The 22,660-nt window shown below is 37.3% G+C and overlaps 3 protein-coding genes across 6 annotated transcripts in view; 2 read left to right on the top strand and 1 right to left on the bottom strand.

The window, feature by feature from the left end:
* The window catches only part of LOC306886487 (ral GTPase-activating protein subunit alpha-1-like), a 75,634-nt gene extending 65,846 nt beyond the window's left edge, over nucleotides 1-9,788 (top strand). For 3 of the 4 annotated variants that reach the window (XM_079443623.1, XM_079443622.1, XM_079443624.1), the window contains exons 39-40: nucleotides 3,964-4,088; nucleotides 7,943-9,788. In XM_079443623.1, the coding sequence (XP_079299749.1) occupies nucleotides 3,964-4,088; nucleotides 7,943-8,088 (271 nt within the window). In that variant the 3' untranslated portion in view covers nucleotides 8,089-9,788. Of the gene's footprint in view, nucleotides 1-3,963; nucleotides 4,089-7,273; nucleotides 7,389-7,942 lie in introns of all 4 variants that reach the window. The other variant, XM_079443625.1, reaches the window with a different exon arrangement.
* A 1,283-nt stretch (nucleotides 9,789-11,071) lies between these two features.
* On the bottom strand, nucleotides 11,072-12,631 carry LOC306886762 (insulinoma-associated protein 2-like; the record flags this gene model as incomplete). Its single annotated transcript, XM_079444073.1, has 1 exon — nucleotides 11,072-12,631. The coding sequence occupies one exon, from the start codon at nucleotides 12,629-12,631 to the stop codon at nucleotides 11,072-11,074; it is 1,560 nt and encodes a 519-aa protein (XP_079300199.1).
* Nucleotides 12,632-19,948: 7,317 nt separating this feature from the next.
* On the top strand, nucleotides 19,949-22,535 carry LOC306886105 (NF-kappa-B inhibitor alpha-like). The gene is made up of 6 exons (XM_079442987.1): nucleotides 19,949-20,386; nucleotides 21,057-21,162; nucleotides 21,267-21,474; nucleotides 21,568-21,656; nucleotides 21,754-22,017; nucleotides 22,109-22,535. Exons 1-6 carry the CDS (start codon nucleotides 20,166-20,168, stop codon nucleotides 22,142-22,144), a joined length of 924 nt encoding a protein of 307 aa, XP_079299113.1. The 5' UTR covers nucleotides 19,949-20,165; the 3' UTR covers nucleotides 22,145-22,535.
* Nucleotides 22,536-22,660: the final 125 nt, after the last annotated feature.

Here is a 22,660-nt window from a genome sequence, read left to right as displayed (position 1 = left end):
GAATTACAATGAATTGAAACTCAAACTCATGTAACTAACTTTATAATAGAAAAACAGTTGAAAAATGTTGAAATGTTGTTTGGGGTCAGTAAGATTTTTTTTTTTATGTTTTTGGAGTCTCTTATGCTTAAGGCTGCTTTTTTTTTTTTAGAAAATATTGTAATATTGTGAAATATTTTTACTATTTAAAATAACTGCTTTCTATTTGAATATATTTGAAAATGTAAATCATTCCTATGATCAAAGCTACATTTTCAGCATCGTTACTCCAGTGTTTAGTGTCACGTGATCCTTCATGAATCATTCTAATATGCTGATTTGCTGTTCAACGTTTATTATCAACATTTACAACAGTTCAGTACAATTTCTTCAGGATTCTTTGATGAATAGAAAGATCCAAAGATCAGCAATTGGGAAAGAAATTATAGAAATTATTTATTTTATTTAGCAGGGCTGCATTAAATTGATCAAAAATTATGATAAAGACATTTATAATGTTACAAAAGATTTGTATTTCAGATAAATCCTGTTCTTCTGAACTTTCTATTCATCAAAGAAACTTGAAAAAATTCTACTCTGTTTTCAACATCATAATAAAAATAATAATATTGTTTTTGAGCACCAAATCAGAATATTAGAATGATTTCTGAAGGATCATGTGACTGGAGTAATTATGCTAAACATTCAGCTTTGAAATCACAGGAATAAATTACATTTTAAAATATATTCAAATAGAAATCAGTTATTTTAAATAGTAAAAATATTTCACTATTACTGCTTTTGCTGTATTTTGGATTAAATAAATGCAGGCTTGGTGAGCAGAAGAGAATTCTTTAAAAACATTAAAAATCTTGCTGTTCAAAACTATTTCTGTGAAAACAGTAATGTTTTTTTTGTTGTTTTTAATTCTGATGAATGATAAATAGAATGTTTTCATTTATTTTGAAATAGAAATCTGTAAATCTGTCAAACTGCAAGAAAAAGAAAAAAAATCCCACTGACCCCAAATTTTTTAAACTGTTATTGACATTTCATCACATTTTTGTGGTCCAGGGTGGAATAAAAACTTAATTTCCCAGAATTATCGGTGTTAATTCTTTGAATTACAGTCATTAAATTCCTCTTCTGTCATTCCAATTCATATTCCAAGTCCAACTGCCTGTGGAGTGTTGCCAATTCAAATTCACAATCATGAATTAAAAGGGAGCTAATTCTTCAAATTTTCACCATGGTAATTTTCTTATGCCAGCGGTTCTGATGTCTCTCAGATTTCATTGCCATCTACCTAAAAGTGTTCGCCAGACACCATGTTGTCATTGAGGAGTTGTCAGGGTCAAGGTGGCCGACATGATTTTGACATCGTGAAAAGCTTCTCCTCCTTTCCAGAGGCGTGCTTCTGTTCTCCAGCGCTGCCGCCAGCTTCAAGAGGGGGAGGGAACGGAATCAAGGGTAGCAGGAGTGATCAATTTGGAGGCTATCAGCACCAGCATGTTCGGAGTGCTGAATTAACACACCACCAGGGACTGTTCCTGGAACCCACCACGAGCCCTTCACTCCTAATGTGCTAACAAGCTCACTTTTGCTGTCTCTTCAGTGGCAATTTCTCTCTTTCCTTCCAGAGCCCAGGAGTTCAGCACGGTGACAATGAAAAGCTCTATAGGAGGGGGGGAAGAGGCCAGGAGTATCCCTCCCCCCCTTCTGCCTTTCATCCACAGGGAAAATGAGTTTCTGGTAATGCACAAAAGGCTCTTTTTTATCCTCCTCTCCTCTTCTAGCATGTGATGCTAGAGAGGGCGCGAGAACCCGGCACGCACTCTCTTAAAAGGACTTTCTCCTTTTTAACAAGCCGTCATAAAAAAAACACCACCCATCAAAAATTCAATTACAGTGGATGCAAGGCCGGGTTATTTGGGTGAATACATGGTGCAAAAAAGAGAGAAGGGAAAAAAGAAGAACTGTTTTTCCCTTTACCTCTCTCTTTGTGACACAAAGAGCATCTGAAGTCAACAGCGGAGAGGATTTGTTGTCTTGGTGACAGGGTGGCATTAGAGGCTCATCTCAGGTTCAGGATGGTGACCACATGTTGGGCGGCTCTGAGAGGGCTATTAAGACGCACAGCGGTGCTGCTCACGCTCTGCTCTCGCTGGTTTCAATGGTTGTTCGGTTGTAGCCGGAATATCGGTATCAAATCTGCTCCACTTTGCAGCTTATTCTAGCCATGAGGCATCAAACAATTCAAAACCAAGACCTCTCAAGACTCTTTAGACTAAAAACCAGATTATTAATTTTAGTGTCCTGAAATTGAGAAAAAGCGGATTTAATTCCAGCTTCAAAGTTTTTGTATATTTGTACTTTTTTAAATATAGATTTGAGATATTTTAGATGTAAATATTTCATGTCATATTCATTGGTAGTCAGTTTTATGTTGACTGAAATGGCATCTAAGTTGTAACTTCTAATTTTTTTAATGTCTCACACATTATTGTCTCTAATTATTGTCAAAAGTACAGTAAGTAATATTAATATTAACAGTAATATTATGAAATATTATTACACTTTAAAATAATAATTTCCTGTTTGAATATATTTTAAAATGCAAGTTATTTGTGTGATGCAAACCTGAATTTTCTGGAGCCATTACTCTAGTCTTCAGTGTCACATGATCCTTCAGAAATCATTTTAAATTGATTTGGTGCTCAAGATTTTTTTTTTTTTTTTAATCAATTTTAAAAGCAGTTGTGCTGCTTAATAACAGAAACTGACACATTTTTTTAGGAGATAGATAGTTCAAATAAAACGGCTGTTATTTGGAACCGAAATCTTTTGTAACATTAGAAATGTCTTTAACATTTGATTAATGCATCCTTGCTGAATAAAAGTAGCAATTTCTTTGAAAAAATCTACTTTTGAATCTTTTGAATGGTAGTTATATTACATTTATCCTGTACATATATCTGATTAATCGCTTATGTATATAGGATTTTGTGTATGTATTTTGGCTGGCAAGTTTTGTGCAATATAAATTAGTCTGTGTCTGCTGAATTATCTGTTAGTGGTTCATGAGACAGTGGCACTTTTAGTTTTAATAATTTGGGAGTGCAGAACAGGGAGCCCACAGCTGTAGTCTACAAACAGAAGCTTTGAATTCATTTGTAGTAGTCGTGACTGAATGTTTCAGTCAGTGAGACTATATGAATGCTATTCTACGCGGTTAACACGGCTGTCAAGACCGTCACTGGCTCTGTCATGTTCTGCTTATGGTTGTAGTACAGCATGTGTCTAATTACGTCTCACCCACAGACACTTTCTCTAGCTGCTTTCTCTTCTCCTCTGTGGGAACCTCTCACCCACTCACACTAGGGTTCGCTCTAAAACAGCGGGACCCGTCGGCAGGAAACGGCAAACGACAGAACTGCGTGAGTGTTACGTTTCCTAACAGAGATGTTTCCTACGTGTTCCTCTTCACTGGCAGAAACACCCAAAGAATTAGAGCCGAGAATATCTTCCCCCTGCCTCGTCCCAGCAGGACCTCAGTTTCTCGCCGCTCCTCCATCAAGTTTCTCCTGTGACGCAGCATCCGTCGTTATCCGAACTGTGTGCTCTTGGCTTACTAAGTTATGAATGCAGCACAGACCATATGCCACCGGTCTACTTAATCAAATCGTCCCCATTAACAGAATCCCTTTGTTTTTAAACCCATACACAGCGATATAATCCAATCCCTTCCATTTACTCAATACCATCATTTTTCTTAACCAAATAACACCGACAGTAAGATGTCCATTGATACCCAGTGTCACCATACGTAAAGCAATGACAGCTTCGTAATACAGTTTACAGTATGATGGGAGAATTATTAACCCATGGCACCCTGGCTAACTGTTTGACCCCCATTGATGTGTTTTTGTCACTTATGAAATCGATGCACCAATGTTGTTTGACTTTAACTCGTATGTTTATCAGCTACGAAGAGAGAGCGAGATATCTGGAGACGATAGTCCAGCACCACTTGGAACCGACAACGTTTGAGGACTATGCAGCTCGTGTTTTCTGCCCTGCACCTTTCCACCATCTTCCCTCTGAAGCAGGTGGGCATTGACTTAATGAATTGATTCTTAATTCATCTGTCATTTTACACCACTCACTATTCACCTTCACTCACAATTTCATTCAGTTCCAGTCTTATAGAATCACATGCACACTTAATTTCTGTCCAGTCACTACATTTAAATTTTTATGCATTTTTCAAATGCTTTTATAAGAAGCAACACTGCATTCGATACACACAAAACACTACCATTCAAAAGTTTAGTGTCATTAAGATTTTTTTTTTTTTTTGGAAGAAGTCCGTTATGCTCACCAAGTTTGCATTTATTTGGTCAAAAATGCAGCAAAAAGCTGTAATATTGTGAAATGTCATTACATTTCAAACACCAACTGGAGTTATCAATGTTGATGACTTAATATTGTTGCAGAAAGCGTTATGCATAGAAAATGAAATTTATTTTATTTGATAAATATCCTCAGTCACTTTTGACCAATTCAATGCATCCTTGTTGAATACAATTTCTTTCAAAATAAAATCTTACTGACCTCAAACATTTGAACATGAACTTTGGTTTTCTGGGAATCAAACCCATGCCCTTGGCATTGCTAGTGTCATGCTCTACTATTTGAGCTACAGGAATTCACCTTAAAATGAACATGACAGCTGAACTTGAAGCAAAGGCAGTCCAGAAGTAGCCTTAAGCCCTTTTTGTGGAAGACAATTCCGACAAAACAATAGCAGATAAATTAATTTTCAAGATAATTAATTGATCATTTCCCCCAATCACTCACTGAGACTGTAATACACAAATAAGAGGCGTTATCCAAGCCTTTCATTCACATGCATGACTATACACAAATTCATTCGTGTTTTAGTTATTGCAACACAATTTGCTTTTGGGCTGAAAAACTTTCTTTTAGTTTCGTATTTTCTGCAAATTGAGTTGTTTATCAAACCCAAAGCTTTTATTCTGGCTTTTGTGTTGGGCTCCTGGTACCTTATAAACCCAAATGATCATTTTTCTTTTCTTTTTTTTCATTCCCATTTAATTTTTATTTTTTATTTTTTTTATTTTATGTTTCCCCTTCAGATCATAATCTTTCACTTGTGTGTATCTAAAGGTAAGATTCCTGAAGATGCCGTACACTGAGGCTGCCTGATTGTCTTTTGCGTTTGTTTGGCTTGTAACGACGTTATGAGCTCCTCCTCTTTTCGCTTCATCTTGTTTGTTCAATTCCTTTCCTTTCAGTTCCCTTCTTTTTCCATGTTTTCTGTTTTGTTCAATGGGAAGTCTGAAGCATTCATTGCATGGCATGTTCACACAAGATCCCTAATACTGACCAACATTTACACTGTTCACCTCTCTCTAGGTTTCTAGAATTCATGTGTGTGCCCAGCATGATCTCACAGCTTCACTCACCTCATCTTCTATTCTTTGTATCACACATATGTCTGTCTATCTGTGTAAATGTTGAATGGAATCATCAGAATGGCCGAATCAACAGTATAACAGCTCTCGTGTGGATAATAGAGCTCAGCAGGGGCAGCTGCCAACTTTTTTAGCAGCCTTCGTTCCGGAAGTAAGTGTTTTTGAAGATTCTTAATAGAGTTCTTCAACCAACTCTTGATTGAATCACAACATAACATAAAAAAAACTACCTATGGAAGCCCGTTTCCGCCACTTAATAAAAAATTAAAAAGGTAATTGCGACTTTTTATCTCACAATTCTGACTTTTTTTCTCAGAATTGCATGATATAAACTCGCTATTGCGAGTTAAAAAGTCATAATTCTGAGATATAAACTCGCAATTCTGAGAACATATCAGCCCCCCCCCCCCAAAAAAAAATAAATAAATAAAAACTGGACTTTAACTTGCAATTGCGAGTTTATATTACGCAATTCTGAGAAAAAATTCAGATTTGCAAGGTTTTATCTCGCAGTTGTGACTTTATAAATCGTAATTCTGACTTTATAACTCGTAATTGCAGTTTATAAATCACAATTCTGTGAAAAAAAAATCAGAATTGTGAGATGAAAAAGTCGCAATAACCTTTTTTTTTATTATTCAGTAGCTTCCATAACTACCACTGTGCTGTAATGCGAACATCCAGTTTAAATAATTGCCTTTACAACATTGATCATTTGACTGTACACTACCAACATTTACAGTCTCTAATTTTTTATTAATTTTATTCATAAAGGACACATTGATTAATTGCTCAAATGTATTTAAAGTTCACAGTTAAAGCATTTATAATATTACAAGAGTTTTGTAAAAAAAAAAAAAAAATGCTGTTCTTTTGAACTTTCTATTCAACAAAAAATCCTGAAGAAATTATACCACGGTTTCCATAAACACCTTAAGCAGCACAACTGTTTTCAATAAATCATAATCATAAGAAATATTTCTTGACACTGAAGACTGTAGTAATGATGCTGAAAATCTTTGCATCACAGAATAAATTTAATTACTGCTAATTTTAAATTATATTCAGGCAGATAACAGTTATTTCAATTGTAGTAATATTTAACAATATTACTGTTTTATTGTATTTTGTTTTGATCAAACAAAGCATTAAAAATCTTACCGACCCTATATTTTTGAATGGTAATGCATGTTATCCCTTTTTCAACAGAACTCGTATGGGTCTTTTTTTAAATACTTCTATAAATAATGTTGCATTATGTGAATGGCGTTTTACTTCCGGAACGCTACTGCTGAGCACGATTGCTTTACAGAAGTCATTCAGGTACAAATTTTGCAGATGATTTCCTTGTTTTATTCAAAACCACCGGAGAGTATTACATGTGGTGTTGGTGTCACAGCATTCATTTTTGGACTTTAGCTACTAGTGGGTGGTAATCCTGACATCTTTTTGCTGTGTGTGTGTGTGTGTGTGTGTGTGTGTGTGTGTGTGTGTGTGTGTGTGTGTGTAAGTCGAGTGGATGAGCGAGTGTGTGTATGAATAATAAACCTTCATGAGCGTATGGAGAGATCAGCTCTTGCATTTGTTGTCTTGTATTTTATGTGCACCTGCTACTGTTTTCCCTCTAAGCCTGCTCACACCTTTATCTTGTATCTCTTCTTCTCTTTTTCTTCCTCCTGTCTTTTTTGTATTCTTTCTCTGCTTTCTCTTACATTGCACATCGCTTTGCATCTTTCCCGCCTCTCTCTCTTGTTGTCCTTTCTATCTGCCACTTCTGTCCATTCTTGCACCCCAAGAGAGAAATGCTGTGATTTTTCTGCTACTTCCCAAACCTCAACTAGAAAACATTGGGCTCATCAAGGTAAAGGGAAAAGGCTTGAAACGGAAGGTCTTTCACGCTAGCTGTGAATGGTATGCAGGAACTGAAAACGGCAAAGTACCTTCTCTGTTTTTTTCCTCCCCATTCCTCTTTTATTATGTAGTTTGTGTTGCGATATTGTAACTGCACCCCTGTTGGTCTCATCGAGGGACGAGGTGTCAGATCTCAGCGTTGATTAGTCCCAGCATCCCCTGTGATTCGCTCTGTGAACTTCACCCACAATGCACTGGTGCATTAACCTCTCACTCTCCTCAGGAAGGGGTTTTCACACTTATTTTGCTCACTATTGGTTACTTCTGTTCTTTATGTACCATTTTCCAAAATTAGTCTAACCGAGAGGTTTTTCCCGTTCCAATCTGAGTGAAATTCACAATGATCTCAAAAAAGTCTTTAATATAGACATTTATTTCCCACATTTCAACCCAATATGTATTTCATATTCTAATTCACAAACCCAAGCTAAATGTAACCCTGTAATGAGATGTCACATTCGAGATGTAGATGTGTTTAGCGTGTGAACGATCTAGCGTCATGACATTCTGATCTCTGTCTTTTCTTCTTCCTCCACCCCATCCCTCCCGGACAGGCTCATGCCTCGAGAGTCAGCTGGCCGAAAGTCCAGCAATGCAGGTAGACGGCAGCGACTTAGCCTCGCCAATGTCACCTCGTGCTAGCAAGAGCCGGATGTCCATGAAGCTTCGACGTTCCTCGGGCTCCGCCAACAAGACTTGACCTGAGTGAGCAAGCACACACTTCACTCCATTCGCGCTCACGGAACTCCGCCCACTGCACTGTCAGAGACAACCCACGCCCTATTGCCTGTGGTAGCCACGCCCCCAACGCTGTCTGACTCCTCCCATTCAGAGCCAGAGTGATCAAAGATGACTGAAATCTTTATTTTTGTCGATCACTGATGGATATCGCGTTGTTTTACTTAAATAACTTCCTCTGCTGTTGTCGTAGATGGTGGCCACTGAGGCTGTCCACTACTCAGAGTGCCAGTGATCATTAAAAAAAATCATATGAAAATGTTTCTTTTTGATTGCCATCGTATCAACCACAACTTTTTATATTTGTAAAGACGCAACAAACTGTTGGCAGAAAAAAAGTGTTCGAAAACATGTTTGTGAAGCAGATTTGCGTTTAATATGAAGCACTTCTTGCTGTTACATATTTCAGTTTGTTTTCTCTCCTAATGTGGAGCATGTTTTTATATAACATTGACACTCACATTTGTTTGTTTATTTGCTGGTTTGCTTTATGGTTCAAGGTTTATTGCAATTTGTATATTCAGTTTTCTCTACGTTAGAATGTTACTGATTTTTTTTTCATGTTAATGTTATACTGAACCCCGCCCCTTTGTCATTTGTAATGGTTATTTGTGCGTGTATATATCTATAAATATAAAATATATACATATTTAATGTATGTGTATAGTGTATGAACAGTATCTGATCTGTGTACATATTTAACAGTATTTAAATCAACCAAAAAAAAAAAAAAGGCCACTTAGAACAAGTCAAAGAACAAGTCTTCAGCTTGAATGTTTGTCTGTATGGCTAGATTTTTGCTGGACTAAAGTCGTTTTGTTTCGTTGCACAGCAGCCTTAGAGACGAGCCCATGCAGGTTTATCAGCATAAATCATTTGACTGCAACGTTATTTTGATTCATTTCATCTTAGATGGGATTTTTAAGGAAAGTGTGAATGAGTTGTCACATTAACAGGTCTTGCAGGGAGACGGCGATGTTGCCAAATTGAACCGAACTACACGCTTCAGGACTTTTCGAGCTAGTTCAGCAGTGGACGGCGTTTTTTGAGACATTTGAACAGCCTTTTTTTCTATACGTGTAGATATGGAAGTGTACAAAAAACATAATTGACACTAGCTTTGGTCTGCACTCTTCCGTTTAATTTTGAACGTTTAAGGGATATAAGGGTATCTGGCCCTGTAGACTACGGATGCAAGTTATAACTGTTGCCATGTTTAAGATAAAATCCACTTTTTATTTTCTTGAAAGCTATGTGAGACTTCATGAGGGTCAGATTTTATTATTTTTCTTTTTAATTCGAAATCATTTAGAAATGTATCAGAAAAAAAAACTAAATATTTGTGGAGTTGAAATCATGCAGCACCCTTCTGGAGTGAAATTATAACGTGTATATTAAAGGCCTGCACACAAGCAACTGAGACCTGTGCGTAACTTCAAGAGGGGAAAAAAACAACCTCATGGGTAGATTTTGTGTATGTTACTACTGACCAAATGCTGCATGATTCCAGTACTAACTGCATGTGTTGATATAACAGCTGCACAACACACAAGCACACGCACAGATCCACAATAATGTCATATGCTAGTATCTTTATACGTATGTATCGGATGTCGAAGGAGAGTGGATGTGCAACTACACTTAAGAATAAAAGTATTCTTACAACATATCAAGTCCTGTGCAGTTACTGGGTGCATCAAATGTTTCGCCATTTGTGATTTCTTTTAAGTGCACTGATTTCTGTTTTTCAGTTTTAAGCAGCAGCTCCGGTGGATTTGTGCAAATAACACATGCAACATTTAAAAGGATATTTGTAGACGGTTCGATTTATTGACATCTTCATTTCCCCCATAACAGCTGAAAATGACTACATATGAAAATATAAATATGACACTTGTGGTTTATTACATTTTGGCCTCTAATAGTCTTGACGTATGCTATGGCATTTCCTGGCAGTTATGATAGAGATACATTTTTTTTTGCAGCTACTCTTGTCAATCAAAATATAATGAAATATACAGTACCTTCATTTATAATCTAGAAATCAAGCGATTTAGATTACGTAAGCTTTCCATGGGAGCTACTTTTACAATGAGACACAAAATATATTAATTCACTTTTCCCATATTACAAGGACATATTAATGAAAAACCTGCTGTGAGCCTTGAGTCTCAAGCCCGATGGATTTAGAGTTTTCCCGTTATAAGCATGAAATAAATTAAACCGGCAACATTAATACATTACTTTAATGAGTAACAGTTTAGAACCTTCAGTAATAATTTAAATAGATATGAATCAAACCTGAAAGTGCTTATAATAATCAAATTTAAATGTATATGAGCAAAGTATTATATACAGGGTTCACATGGTCATGGAAATATCTGAAAATTTCAAAGATTTGAGATTTCCAGGCCCGGAAAAATTACAAACATTGAGAAACTATTCTAATTAATTTTCGAATTTTCAATATTTAACATCTATATTTCTTGTTATTCTCAGTTCTGATAAATTTAAAGAAAAATCCTTGATTTTTTTGTTTTTTGTAATTAAATTTTAACAAAAGCTGTGAGAAATTTCTATAATGTTAACTATTTCTATTGTTAATATAGTTCGCATCTCTTGATTTAATTGATTATATATGTATTTTTGTATGTGTGTGTTTGTATGTATATATATATATATATATATATATATATATATAGACACACACATATACATGTATATAGAGAGAGTATCAACTGGAAAATTCATGCTCAAAAGGGAAGGAACTCTGTATATAATGTCTGTTAATAACTTGCTGTACTAATGGAAGTTATAAAGTGATACCCAAGATTATCAAAGGCTACATAAACTATTTCTGCTGTCGACAAAGAAAATCTTCAAGTTCGATATTCCCACATAAAGACACCGTACCTATTATTATTGATAATATCAACAAGAAGTCGTTAGACACAATCTGAAGTGTTTGTGAGATCAGCATCCCTGACGGCCATCTGTAAGAGCATCATCTGTCTGTTCTCTGTGGAATGAGTCTTGTTGATGTGTCTGGTCAAACCCGGAGAACTGAAGAACGTGGAGGGACATTGTTTACATGAGTATATCTGCTGTTCTCCAGGACTCAGATCAGGTCTGAGGAGTAAGTCATCTCTGACCGCGTGCCAGAGTCGGTGTTTGTCCCTGATCTCCGCGGAGGGGAAGTGCGCTCCGCACAGGTGACACGAGAAAATGATCTGTCCGCTTTCGATGTGAGCGTATGAGGATGCTTTGATCGTCTCGTGCGCGGCCAGGTGTTTCCTCAAGTAGGCTTGCCTGCGGAACTTCTTGCTGCAGTAGTGGCACTCAAACACTTCTTCCGGGACGGATGAGGGCAGGTAGGGGTTGCTGGACCTGTCGGGCTCCTCGGGGCAGTGATCGAACAACCTCGAGCTGTCCGCGGAGCCGATACGTATTTCAAAGCATTTCTCCGAGGACTGGAACCTTTGGTCCAGAGGAGGGTCTTGGGATCCCCTTTGCATCATGTTGCTGTCCGGTGCTGATCTGTGCTGTTGGGAGCTGTCCGGACTCAGCTGGTGCTGATTGTTCAGTCTCAGCTTGCTGGCGTTCTCCTTCCCCTCCACTGAGTTCTTCTCGTGGTTGCGCGCCTCCAGCGGAGACTTCTTCGCGTCTCCAGTGCTCAGGTTGCGAGGTTTGTGCCATCTGCGGTGAGACGCGAGGTTGGCAGGACAGCTGAAAACTTTGTCGCACTCCGGACAGCGGTACTCAACCCGGACGATCCTGGAACACTTGTGCTGGGCTAGAGAAAACGGATCAAGGTATTCTTCCTTACAAAGCTGGCAGATGAACTCACCGAGCGGTTTTTTTCTGCCACTTTGCGGTGCTAGTTTTGACTCGGGACATTCTTTTTTTATTTTAAGCCCGAGGACCGGTGAGGTGGTGACTTCGTCTTCAAAATTGAGCTTTCTGATGACTTTAGGCTTTTTGGGTGGTTTGCTTTTGCGTTCTGAGTCCATGAACGCGCGTTTTACGCACTGGTGAAAGGCAGGGTAGGTGGGCACCGATGAGGGCACCGGTGTGCCAAACTTCATATCAGAATGGTTCATTAGCAGACGCTCGATTGAAGACACCGGGGTGGCCAAGGGGAATGACTCGGCCATGGCTGGTGAGCTGAGACACCTGTCCAAAAGCTCCGTGCTGATGGATTTGATCGGGCTGTAGGAGTCGGTGCTGTTGCGCGGAGATGACGCGCTCTGCTCCGGATGGCTGAAGTAGCTCTGTGCGTAATCGATGCTCTCTCCAATAACCCCTCCAGAGTCCTCCAGAAGATGTTTAGAACTTACATCACTTGTCCATGATTCCGTTATAGGTTCCAGCACATCCGGCACACTTGCATTTGGAGTTTGGGTAGGCAGGTCCTCTGTGCGCGGCTCTTTTTCTTCTTGCGCTCGCACCTTGTAGAATGCAGATGAGGCACGTTTACTCCGTTTCACTAAAAATCCTCGTGGCATCTTCACCCAATGTCCAGATGAAACTACTGAGGAGAAGATGTGGGCTGGATACTGTCGCCGTGATGCGCCCCGCGCGCGTTTTATCCTTTGGGTCGCCTTCAGGTTCTGTGTGAGGTCACTGTCAGTGCCGCAGTTGTGCCCAATCAGTGCTGACATTCAAACGAGGAGGGGGCGGGATGAGCATTAATGAGCTGTTCCAGTTACAGATTCATTTCTAATGGGCAGCAGATTGTTATCTCAAAGGTCTCAAGGGATCGATGGGCTCTTTAACCTTCCCATGTTTTACAATTTTCTGTTCAGTAATGCGAGATCAGTCCACCGAACTTAAACTGAAAGAATATGCGACTGTATAAAGGGATAGAGATAAACATATACGGACTTATATTTAGAAGGAATTATTTATTAGGCTATATTTAAATTAGCTTCCATTTTAAATATGCAACCCTGTCCCAAGACAAAATAATATTATTTTCAGAATCATAGTAATCGTAATATTAATAACTATATATATATATTATCAACTTTTGTCGATTTTAAATAAATTTTTTAGAAATTATATTCCTAATTTGTATTTATTTATTAGTTCTTATTTGTATATTTTTTTATATAAAATAATTCATTATTTTAAAACAAATAATAGTTTTAAATAATAAATGTTTTATTTATTTTATTTTTTAATTCAATTAGTGTGCCAAACTTTGTAGCCTAGTTCAGGAAATATGCCTAAAGTTATTAGCTTTAACATTGTTGTTTTATTTTTATTTTTATTTTCATTATTTTCTTCATTTCATTATTATTATATTTTTAAATAAAATTATGAGAATATTATTATTACTGATAATATTGTATTATGCCTTTGGTGGCAGGGAAGCAAATTTCTATTTTGATTGTCATTTTTCTAATGATATCAGACGCTTATCCAAGTAGCCTATATGCTAATGATTAATTCCCCCTAAATAAAAATTTTATTTAAATGTTTCTTAATCTCTTTTTTTTAAATGAAATGTCCATATAGGCCTACAGAAATCACAATCTATTTACTTAAATGTGTTGTCTTTAAGGTTAACTCGTTTATAGCTACATAGCAAGAACGCAATTAATCTATCGCAGTGTTTTCTTGAACAACAGAACAGGCTACAATACAAGAATAGATCATATTGTAATTGGTGGTCAAACAGCAGTGTGCAGTGAACACTGGGAATATGCGCCGCTGGTTTTCCCATGTTGAGGGTGTTTGGGGTCAGTCAGGCTGCTGATAACCTGCAGAAGCTGCGGACGCTGATAACAGACGCGGCTCTTTATTCTGTGGAGCAGGGGGCGGATGGATGCTGCTGAAGCCACAAACCTGTTAGCATCCCATTATACTGAGCTGGGATTCTCCTCCCAGGACACTCATCTGGACGACAAATGAGCGTGAGAAAGCGCCGGTGGAGACGCCCGGCCGGTTTGTTGAGGGGACGATCAAGAGAGTTTACTGATTAAGAACATAGTAGCATAAAATTTCAGACAGACAGACATTTGACATTTATGCATTTAGCAGACAGACAGATGATAGATAGACAGACAGACAGACAGACAGACAGACAAACAGATAGATAGATAGATAGATAGATAGATAGACAGACAGACAGACAGACAGACAGACAGACAGACAGACAGACAGACAGACAGATAGATAGATAGATAGATAGATAGATAGATAGATAGATAGATAGATAGATAGATAGATAGATAGATAGATAGATAGACAGATAGATAGACAGACAGACAGATATATAGACAGACAGAGAGACAGACAGACAGATATATAGACAGACAGAGAGACAGGTAGACAGACAGACAGAGAGACAGACAGATAGGCAGACAGACAGACAGACAGACAGGCAGACAGACAGACAGATATATAGACAGACAGACAGAGAGACAGGTAGACAGACAGGCAGACAGACAGAGAGACAGACAGATAGGCAGACAGACAGACAGAGACACAGGCAGACAGACAGACAGATATAAAGACAGACAGACAGACAGACAGACAGACAGACAGACAGACAGATAGATAGATAGACAGACAGACAGACAGACAGACAGACAGACAGACAGACAGACAGACAGACAGATAGATAGATAGACAGACAGACAGACAGACAGACAGACAGACATATAGACAGACAGACAGATATATAGACAGACCGAGAGACAGACAGACAGATATATAGACAGACCGAGAGACAGGCAGACAGACAGAGAGACAGACAGATAGGCAGACAGACAGGCAGACAGACAGACAGATATATAGACAGACAGACAGAGAGACAGGTAGACAGACAGGCAGACAGACAGAGAGACAGACAGATAGGCAGACAGACAGACAGAGACACAGACAGAGAGACAGGCAGACAGAGAGAGAGACAGACAGACAGACAGACAGACGATAGATAGATAGACAGACAGACAGACAGACAGACAGACAGACAGACAGACAGACAGACAGACAGACAGACAGACAGACAGACAGATAGATAGATAGATAGATAGATAGATAGATAGATAGATAGACGGATGGATGGCTCTTGATTTCGTTCTGCAGGAGATGATCAGCTCCAGCATCAGACTCTGGCAGCTTTATACAGACAGATTGTTGAATAATAATTAATATTTAGTCATATCTAATTAGGGCTCGTGTTGCATTTATCACTAACACAGTTTTGGTCCATTAGCTTAAAATTATGACATGGACGTCACATCAATTTACCTGAAAAACTGAAACACCGGTGTAAAAAAAAAAAAAAAAGGAATTGAATGGTCCTCTCCATTAATGCATTACTTTAAAATAATTACTAATTGTACAGACCTGATTTCACTGGCAGTATCAGTCAATTTTACAACAGCTTACCGGTTTAGTTTATTTAGTACAGGATGCTTTTAAAAAACTTTTGCATTAATAGGCTATTTAGATTCTTAAATGTTCAATTATTATTCAAATATATAATTGTCATTATTGTAAATGTATATATCATTCAAAGGTGATGATGACTAATAATGGCTGCGTGTGATTGATGCGTGAACTTTCACTGAATCTACTGTTTATTACAATCTGTCGCCATCTTCTGGAATATTTGAGGAATTACTCTGGTTTTTTTTGCAAGGCATTTCCTTCTTTTATTCATTCACTCTCTCCCTCCCTCTCCTTCATTCTTTTGTTCTCTCTCTTTCAGTATTTTACTATGTCTCTTTCTTTCTTTCTTTCTTTCTTTCTTTGCAATATTTATATATAGGGCCATTTTTTAAATGTTTAACACTGTGTAACAGAGGTATTTCATAGATAGATAGATAATTAAAATAAATAAACAAACTGAACCTAAGCATTTAAAGAACGTGGAACATTCAATAAATAAATAAATAAATAAAAGTGTCAAGACACTAAAAATGCGTGGTCTCTGTGGTGCCTGTGTAACTGTTTGAAGGGAACAGGTTTGTCCGATAGAGGGCGGTAGGGAGCAGAGCCGTCTGCGCTGCTGGAAAATCCTTCACAGATTCCGTCAGACGTGTGTTCCAGAAATACTTAGTTATGCTACTAAATATTTTCAGTGGATAGGCTACTTATTTTATTTTATTTTTGCGTCAATATTTTACAAAAAAATAAAATGCATGGATGAAAGCATCTGCTAAATGAACAAATGTAATTTGCAAAAAACGTGTCACTTTATTGTTTATATAACTGAATTGTCTCACTAGACAAAAAAAAAAGGGAAATACCAGCTACATTACATGCATATGCTTTGTCTCTGGGCAACTTTTGCATGTGAGGGAGAGAGCAACCTTTAAGTGAAGTATGCAGGGAATGCACTGGCCCTTTAAAATAAATTCAGTCTCCTGCATAAAGATTACAAAACTACTCATAACCATTACATAACCTGTTGGACTGCTGCACCCTTTCAGGTGAGATTGGTGTGGAATCACATTCCATTCATACTGTTTAAACAGTGTGATACATGGACCGAGCTTTAGGATTTCCCTCTGTCTAAAATGTCCTCTGCTTGAAACTGGGAAAAATGTGATGACTTGTTTAAAAGTCCTGTGCAGTGACACACACACTGCAGAATCCCCATTCAACACCTCTGGGGCTTTAAACAGCAGGTCTGGTGATGGAAAGATGGGGGAAACCTGAAGGTAAAAGGTTAGTGATTTACCCTATTTTCATGTTTAAAAAGTGTCTTTTATGTCTAATGTAAACCAGAAATGTAAGTGACACTAGAGGAGTCTGGAAGAAAATGGAAATTCCAGTGGTGTTTGGAGAGGGTGGGTCACACGTCCTTCACTTCACCTCTAAACCTTCAGTGTCATTCAGTGTGAGTCAGCAGGTGGTGTGTCAGAACATGCTGTTTCATGTGAGCAAGTTTCAGATAAAACTTACATTATGTTTCACACATGAGAGAAAATATAGTGTTTATTTAGCCTGACGAACCACTGGGAAAGTCACCATCATATATCATAAGACACCGGGTGCCTTGTTTAATCAGGTTCAAGAAATAGCATCTCAAATTATTTACAGGAATTTACATACATTACCATTCAAAAGTCTCTTATAGTCACAAAGGCTGCATTTATTTGATCAAAAATACAGTAAAAACAGTAATATAGTGAAATACTATTATTAAAATAACTATTTGAATATATTGTACAATGTAATGATGCATAACTGGATTTTCAGCATCATTACTCCAGTCTTAAGTGTCACATGATCCTTCAGAAATCATTCTAATATATTGATTTGCTGTTTAAAATAAATAAATAAATAAATGTTGAAAACAGCTGAGCTGCTTAAAAATTTTTTATGGAAAATGTGATACATTTTTGACAACGTTTTTTGATGAATAGGAAGTTCAAAAGAAGACCATTATAATTAATATATATATATAATTTGTAACATTATAAATGTCTTTACTGTCACTTTTGATCAGTTTAATGCTTGCTGAATAAACTAATTTATTTCTTCCAAAAAAATAAAAATAAAAAACTCCAAACTTTTGTGTAGCCTATGCAAAATAAGTACTAAAAATATATTAATAAATTAAATTATAATATATATTATATATTAATATCTAAAAATGTTTGTATGTTGTATCTAGCCTATATTAAATATTGCAGCACTGCATTAAAAACAAAAGTGCAACAATTAATGACAAATGCATATATGTATTAAACTTATAGGATTAATTTATAAAAAAAAAATAAAAAATCACTCTTTCACCATCATCCTGTTCCAAGGAAGTCCATATGGCTTCCATGGAAAAAAAAAATGTAGAATGGACATAATGTTCACCCGGCTCTTTTCAACTGAATTGAATTTGAATGCTGAGTGACGCCATCAAGTTTCAAAAATGATAACAAGCATCATAAATGCACCATAAAATCAGAATATTTCAAGCTTTCTGAAGCCATGTGATTGCTATTACAAGGAAATAATTGAAATGTAAGTCACTCTTCATTCATAATCAAAAGATTATATTAAAATATGGTCACATGTTACACAAAAACCCAATAATTCATCATGGCTGTATTATTCCTTAAGCATCACATCCAGATATGTGCTACAATGCTACATATTAAGTATATGAGACGGTATGTGATGAGTCAGTGATCATGTTTAAATGTGATGGATGGTCTTGTTCCTGATGTTTAGCCTGTGAACACAGAGGAAGTGTGTGTGTGTGTTTATGCCTGTGTCAGAACTGCCTCAGCAAAGAGTCTCCCACCAAACATTCCCACTCTTAAACAAGCTGATCACAGCCTTCGTCACCTATCTGTGTAAGAACCCAGAGCTGGACAGGACGTCCTATCCACACTGATCACATGAGACCGGAAAGGAACATTTTCAGAGTTTCCAGTATTTGATTAGATTAAATGAGTTGGGATTTCCTGATAGCACTGCAAAGCAATTGCATTGTTGTGATTTGTAGGTCACTTTCCTACATTCCCACTCATAATCATCTTATCTTACTTGAATTAATTAGATCAGAGACGAGTTACTGAACCTGTTTCTAAGTCACACTGATACAAGTTTACAATAGTAAAAGCATTCTCTCCTGGGAGTTGGCTTTCTGTTGTGCTCCTGCACAATGTGCACATGTAGTTGCGTTTTAATGGAGCACCCTCTGCCCTTGGGGTTTACCGCGCTTGGTTACTGTTACTATGGTAGTTGTGTTTGAGAACAGGCTGTTTTGGATTGTACACATGCGTCTTGAGCAAAAACGACGCATTCTCTTCTTCCTTTGTGTAAATGCCTTTGTGGGAGTTTCCCAATCTTCACATTATGAGGAAGCAGTACTTTGTTGCCACCATAGAGTCTACTTCCTGGACTTTACATTAATGTATTATGTACTATATTAATTATTTTTAAAAAGTAATGCTAGGAAATTCATTTAGATTTTTACATTTAATTTTTCAAATTGTTAATACAAAAAACAACAACAACAAAAAAAATACATAAGGTGAATCTCACTTTTGGACCCCTCTGTATTTTCATATTTTATATGAAACATATTATACATATTTTTTATATTATAAATTATACATACCACCACATTTTAGGAATTATTTACTTTTGTTTTGTTCACATATTGCAAAGTCAGAATTATAAACCATCTGAAATCTATGTATGATTCAATATCTTTCAGCAAACATTTAAAAAAAAAAAATCACAAAATTAGTAAATTTGTAATTTTAGAATTAATAATAAGAATTATTATATACTTTAATAATATAGTTTATAATTAGAATTATAACTTTAATTGATAAAATATAGAATTAAAAATGCAATTATAAAATGTCACAAATATATTAATATTTAAACAAATAGCAATTAAATTATATTTAATGCAATGTTTTTTGTTCAAATAAATACATCTTGTGACCTTTATTCAAAAATTGTAATGATACAATTATTAAAAGTATAATATAATTTTACAATTATGTTAGTAATAATCACTATTATTATATATTTTAATAATATAATTTTATAATCAGATTTTTTAAATTATTAAAAATACTATAAATATAAATATTTTAGGATTTTTAATATTATACATTATATGCACCATCATATTTTATGTATTGTTTTGTCCAAATTATGCAATATCAGAATAATGGAAACCATCTGAAATCTATATGCATGATTCAATATCTTTCAGTAAAAATTCTGAGATGTTTGAACGTGGGATTTTTTGCAAACCACCAAAGTAGACTTTGTGATGTTGTGCACTAAATATTTTCTTTTCTGACACACAATGTTTAGTTGTTGATTTTGTATTTTAGCCCCAGCTGGATTTTGGAATATTTTGATTCTGGAAAAGACAGGCTTTCAGTATTACTGATCTGATGGTGTGTTTAATGAAGCAGAAAACTTCCCCCAAAGTTCATCAGACGTCAATCACACTGGAAATCCCCCTCAATTAAGCTCCTCCTCCGTCTCTTTTAACTCAGCTCGACTCTCTCTCAGTCCACAACAGCTACACAGACTTCCGACGCAAGCATGGAGCTTTACCGAACCAGCAACACCAACCAAATGGATTATAATGAGGATGGCCGCGGACCCAAATCTGGGAAAATGCTTGCGAGCAACGACGAGCGTTTAGACAGCGGGTTGGATTCGCTTAAAGAGGACGAATGCATGTACGTGGAGTCTGCTTTCGAGCGGATGAAAGTGGCCGAGGACGAGCCCTGGAAGAAAGAGCTCACCGAAGACGGAGACACGTAAGTTTTAAAAACAATATTATGCAGCTCGTGCAAAGCATTCACGTGCATCTGATATTTTAAAGAGATGCACAGAAAATATAATGCATTAAAGCGAAACAACTTTTAGGTTGCAGAGAACTATTTATTTAGACCCCATTGTTGTTTTTTAGCAAGTTATTAATGTAATGCAAAAAAAATCGTGATTGTCCTTCGGCACAGTTAAGTAATTTAAAGACTAAAATTACAAATTTTAGTTTCTAAAGAACTTTAATGTAATTAATACGTTTATTTACGTACTTATTGCACTACATTAAAAAAATCAAGGGTTACGATTGTTCTTGAGCACATTTAAAGTGCTGCTCATTCCATTCTAAACCCGTACCGCGCGTGCGCAGACACCCTACAGTCATAATGGCCTTTATGTAAACAGAAACGCCGCATCAGTACGGACTGTTCTCTGGCGCTGCGTCAATTTGGGCGGGGCTTCTGCAGGTCTCTGGCATTGGCGTCAATGTGGGCGGGGCCTCGCGAGCTCGGAAAGTCCCTGGCTGCGAGCCAAACAGTCAGACGCACGAGAGCTGCGCATGTCCCTACTTGGAAAAATACAGTTCTCTGCACACCAAGAAAGTTGTTTTAGATATAAAAATGTTTGACAGTTGCATAACGGTGTTATTACTTTTTTTCAAAGGTATCTACATCTTGCCGTTATTCACGAGGCCAAAGATGCTGCAATAAAAATGATTAATTTGTCCTATGGTGACCCCTTCCTCAACATGCAAAACAACCAGAGACAGGTACAGCAAAATTAGTTTTACAAACATGTGCATATAATAATACCTCTATATTCCCTCTATTATGAGTATTTAACTCATACTAAACCACTCTCCTCTGCTTTCAGACTGCCTTGCATTTGGCCGTAGTCACAGAGCAGCCTCTTTTAGTGGAGCAGTTACTGAAAGCCGGCTGTGATGCATCTCTGGTGGATGACAGTGGAAACACGGCCCTCCATATCGCCTGCAGGAAAGGTTCTCTGGCCTGCTTCAGCCTCCTAACGCAGGGCTGTCAGCAGCACCTCCCAGGCATCCTCCAGACACCAAACTATAATGGTAAGATGGTGTTTTCCATGTGCCTTGCGATGATCATCTCTGACCTTCATTTGGACATTTTTGATCTGATTTCAATCTCATTTTACTGTCCAGGTCAGAAATGCATACACGTGGTCGCCAACCAAGGCTACCTGTCGCTGTTAGAAAGCCTCATCCAGCTTGGTGCAGACATTAACGCACAGGTAAAAAAAAAATCTTTTTTTTTCTTTAAATGGATCTGTCTGTATCTTAACCACATTGTAAAACCAAATGGCTAAAAATACTTGTATTTGTCTTTAGGAGCAGTGTAATGGACGAACCGCTCTCCACTTAGCAGTCGACCTCCAGAACTTTGAGCTGGTTAAACTTCTAATCGCCAAAGGCGCTGATGTTCACAGCTTCACGTACGGCGGTCACACACCTTATCACCTGACCTATGGCCGGGCCAACACAGACATCCAAAAAGTCCTGTATGAGCACACGGCGCCACACCTTAGGGAACTTCCAGATAGTGAGTCAGAAGATAGCGACGAGGATTATGAAGACCAATCTGATGAAGAAGATGTAAGCATTCCTTTTCTGGTGTTCATTTGATTCCTTTCAAATAAGAAGCACGTTTTATGAAGTCCTAATGTCATTTTTTCTCGTTTCACAGATCTATGATGATATTAAAGTGATGGGGCAAGTGTAGAAGGACTTGAAGGTGAAAGGAGAAAGAGATTGATGTTCTCACTCAAGGTGTCCAGGAACGAGTCCGCAGTGGAGCTCGCGGGGTCTCAGGTGGCTCACGGCTCATTGGCGGCGCAAGTACAAGACAGATGTAAAAGGAGGCCTAGAAGCGAAGGGTGTATTAGAGCAACACTGGAGAGAGGCCGACTAAAGCGCACCATCGGCTCTCGATGATGGACTGTACTGTCAGCTGAAATGAACAGCTGTATTTCTGTTGTACTGTGATGTAAAATATTGTTCATATAGACAGATTTATTTTTATATTAACATGTACATGTGTATATATAAAAGAGTGAAACTTTTGTTTTGTTTTGTGGAAAGATATAACATTTTAAATTAAAACCTTCAACTTGACACTGTGTCCTTCCTTGGAAATGCATGAGAACGGTTCTATAAGAGAGATGAGGAAGTTAAATATCCTTTTTATGTCACTGAGGAGAAGTGTTTGTAACTGCAGAACTTGTACACTGTTTTCCGT

Source organism: Barbus barbus (assembly GCF_936440315.1).
Source record: "Barbus barbus genome assembly, chromosome: 20".
NCBI classification, from domain to species: domain Eukaryota; kingdom Metazoa; phylum Chordata; class Actinopteri; order Cypriniformes; family Cyprinidae; genus Barbus; species Barbus barbus.
This window is presented reverse-complemented; position numbering and strand designations above follow the sequence as displayed.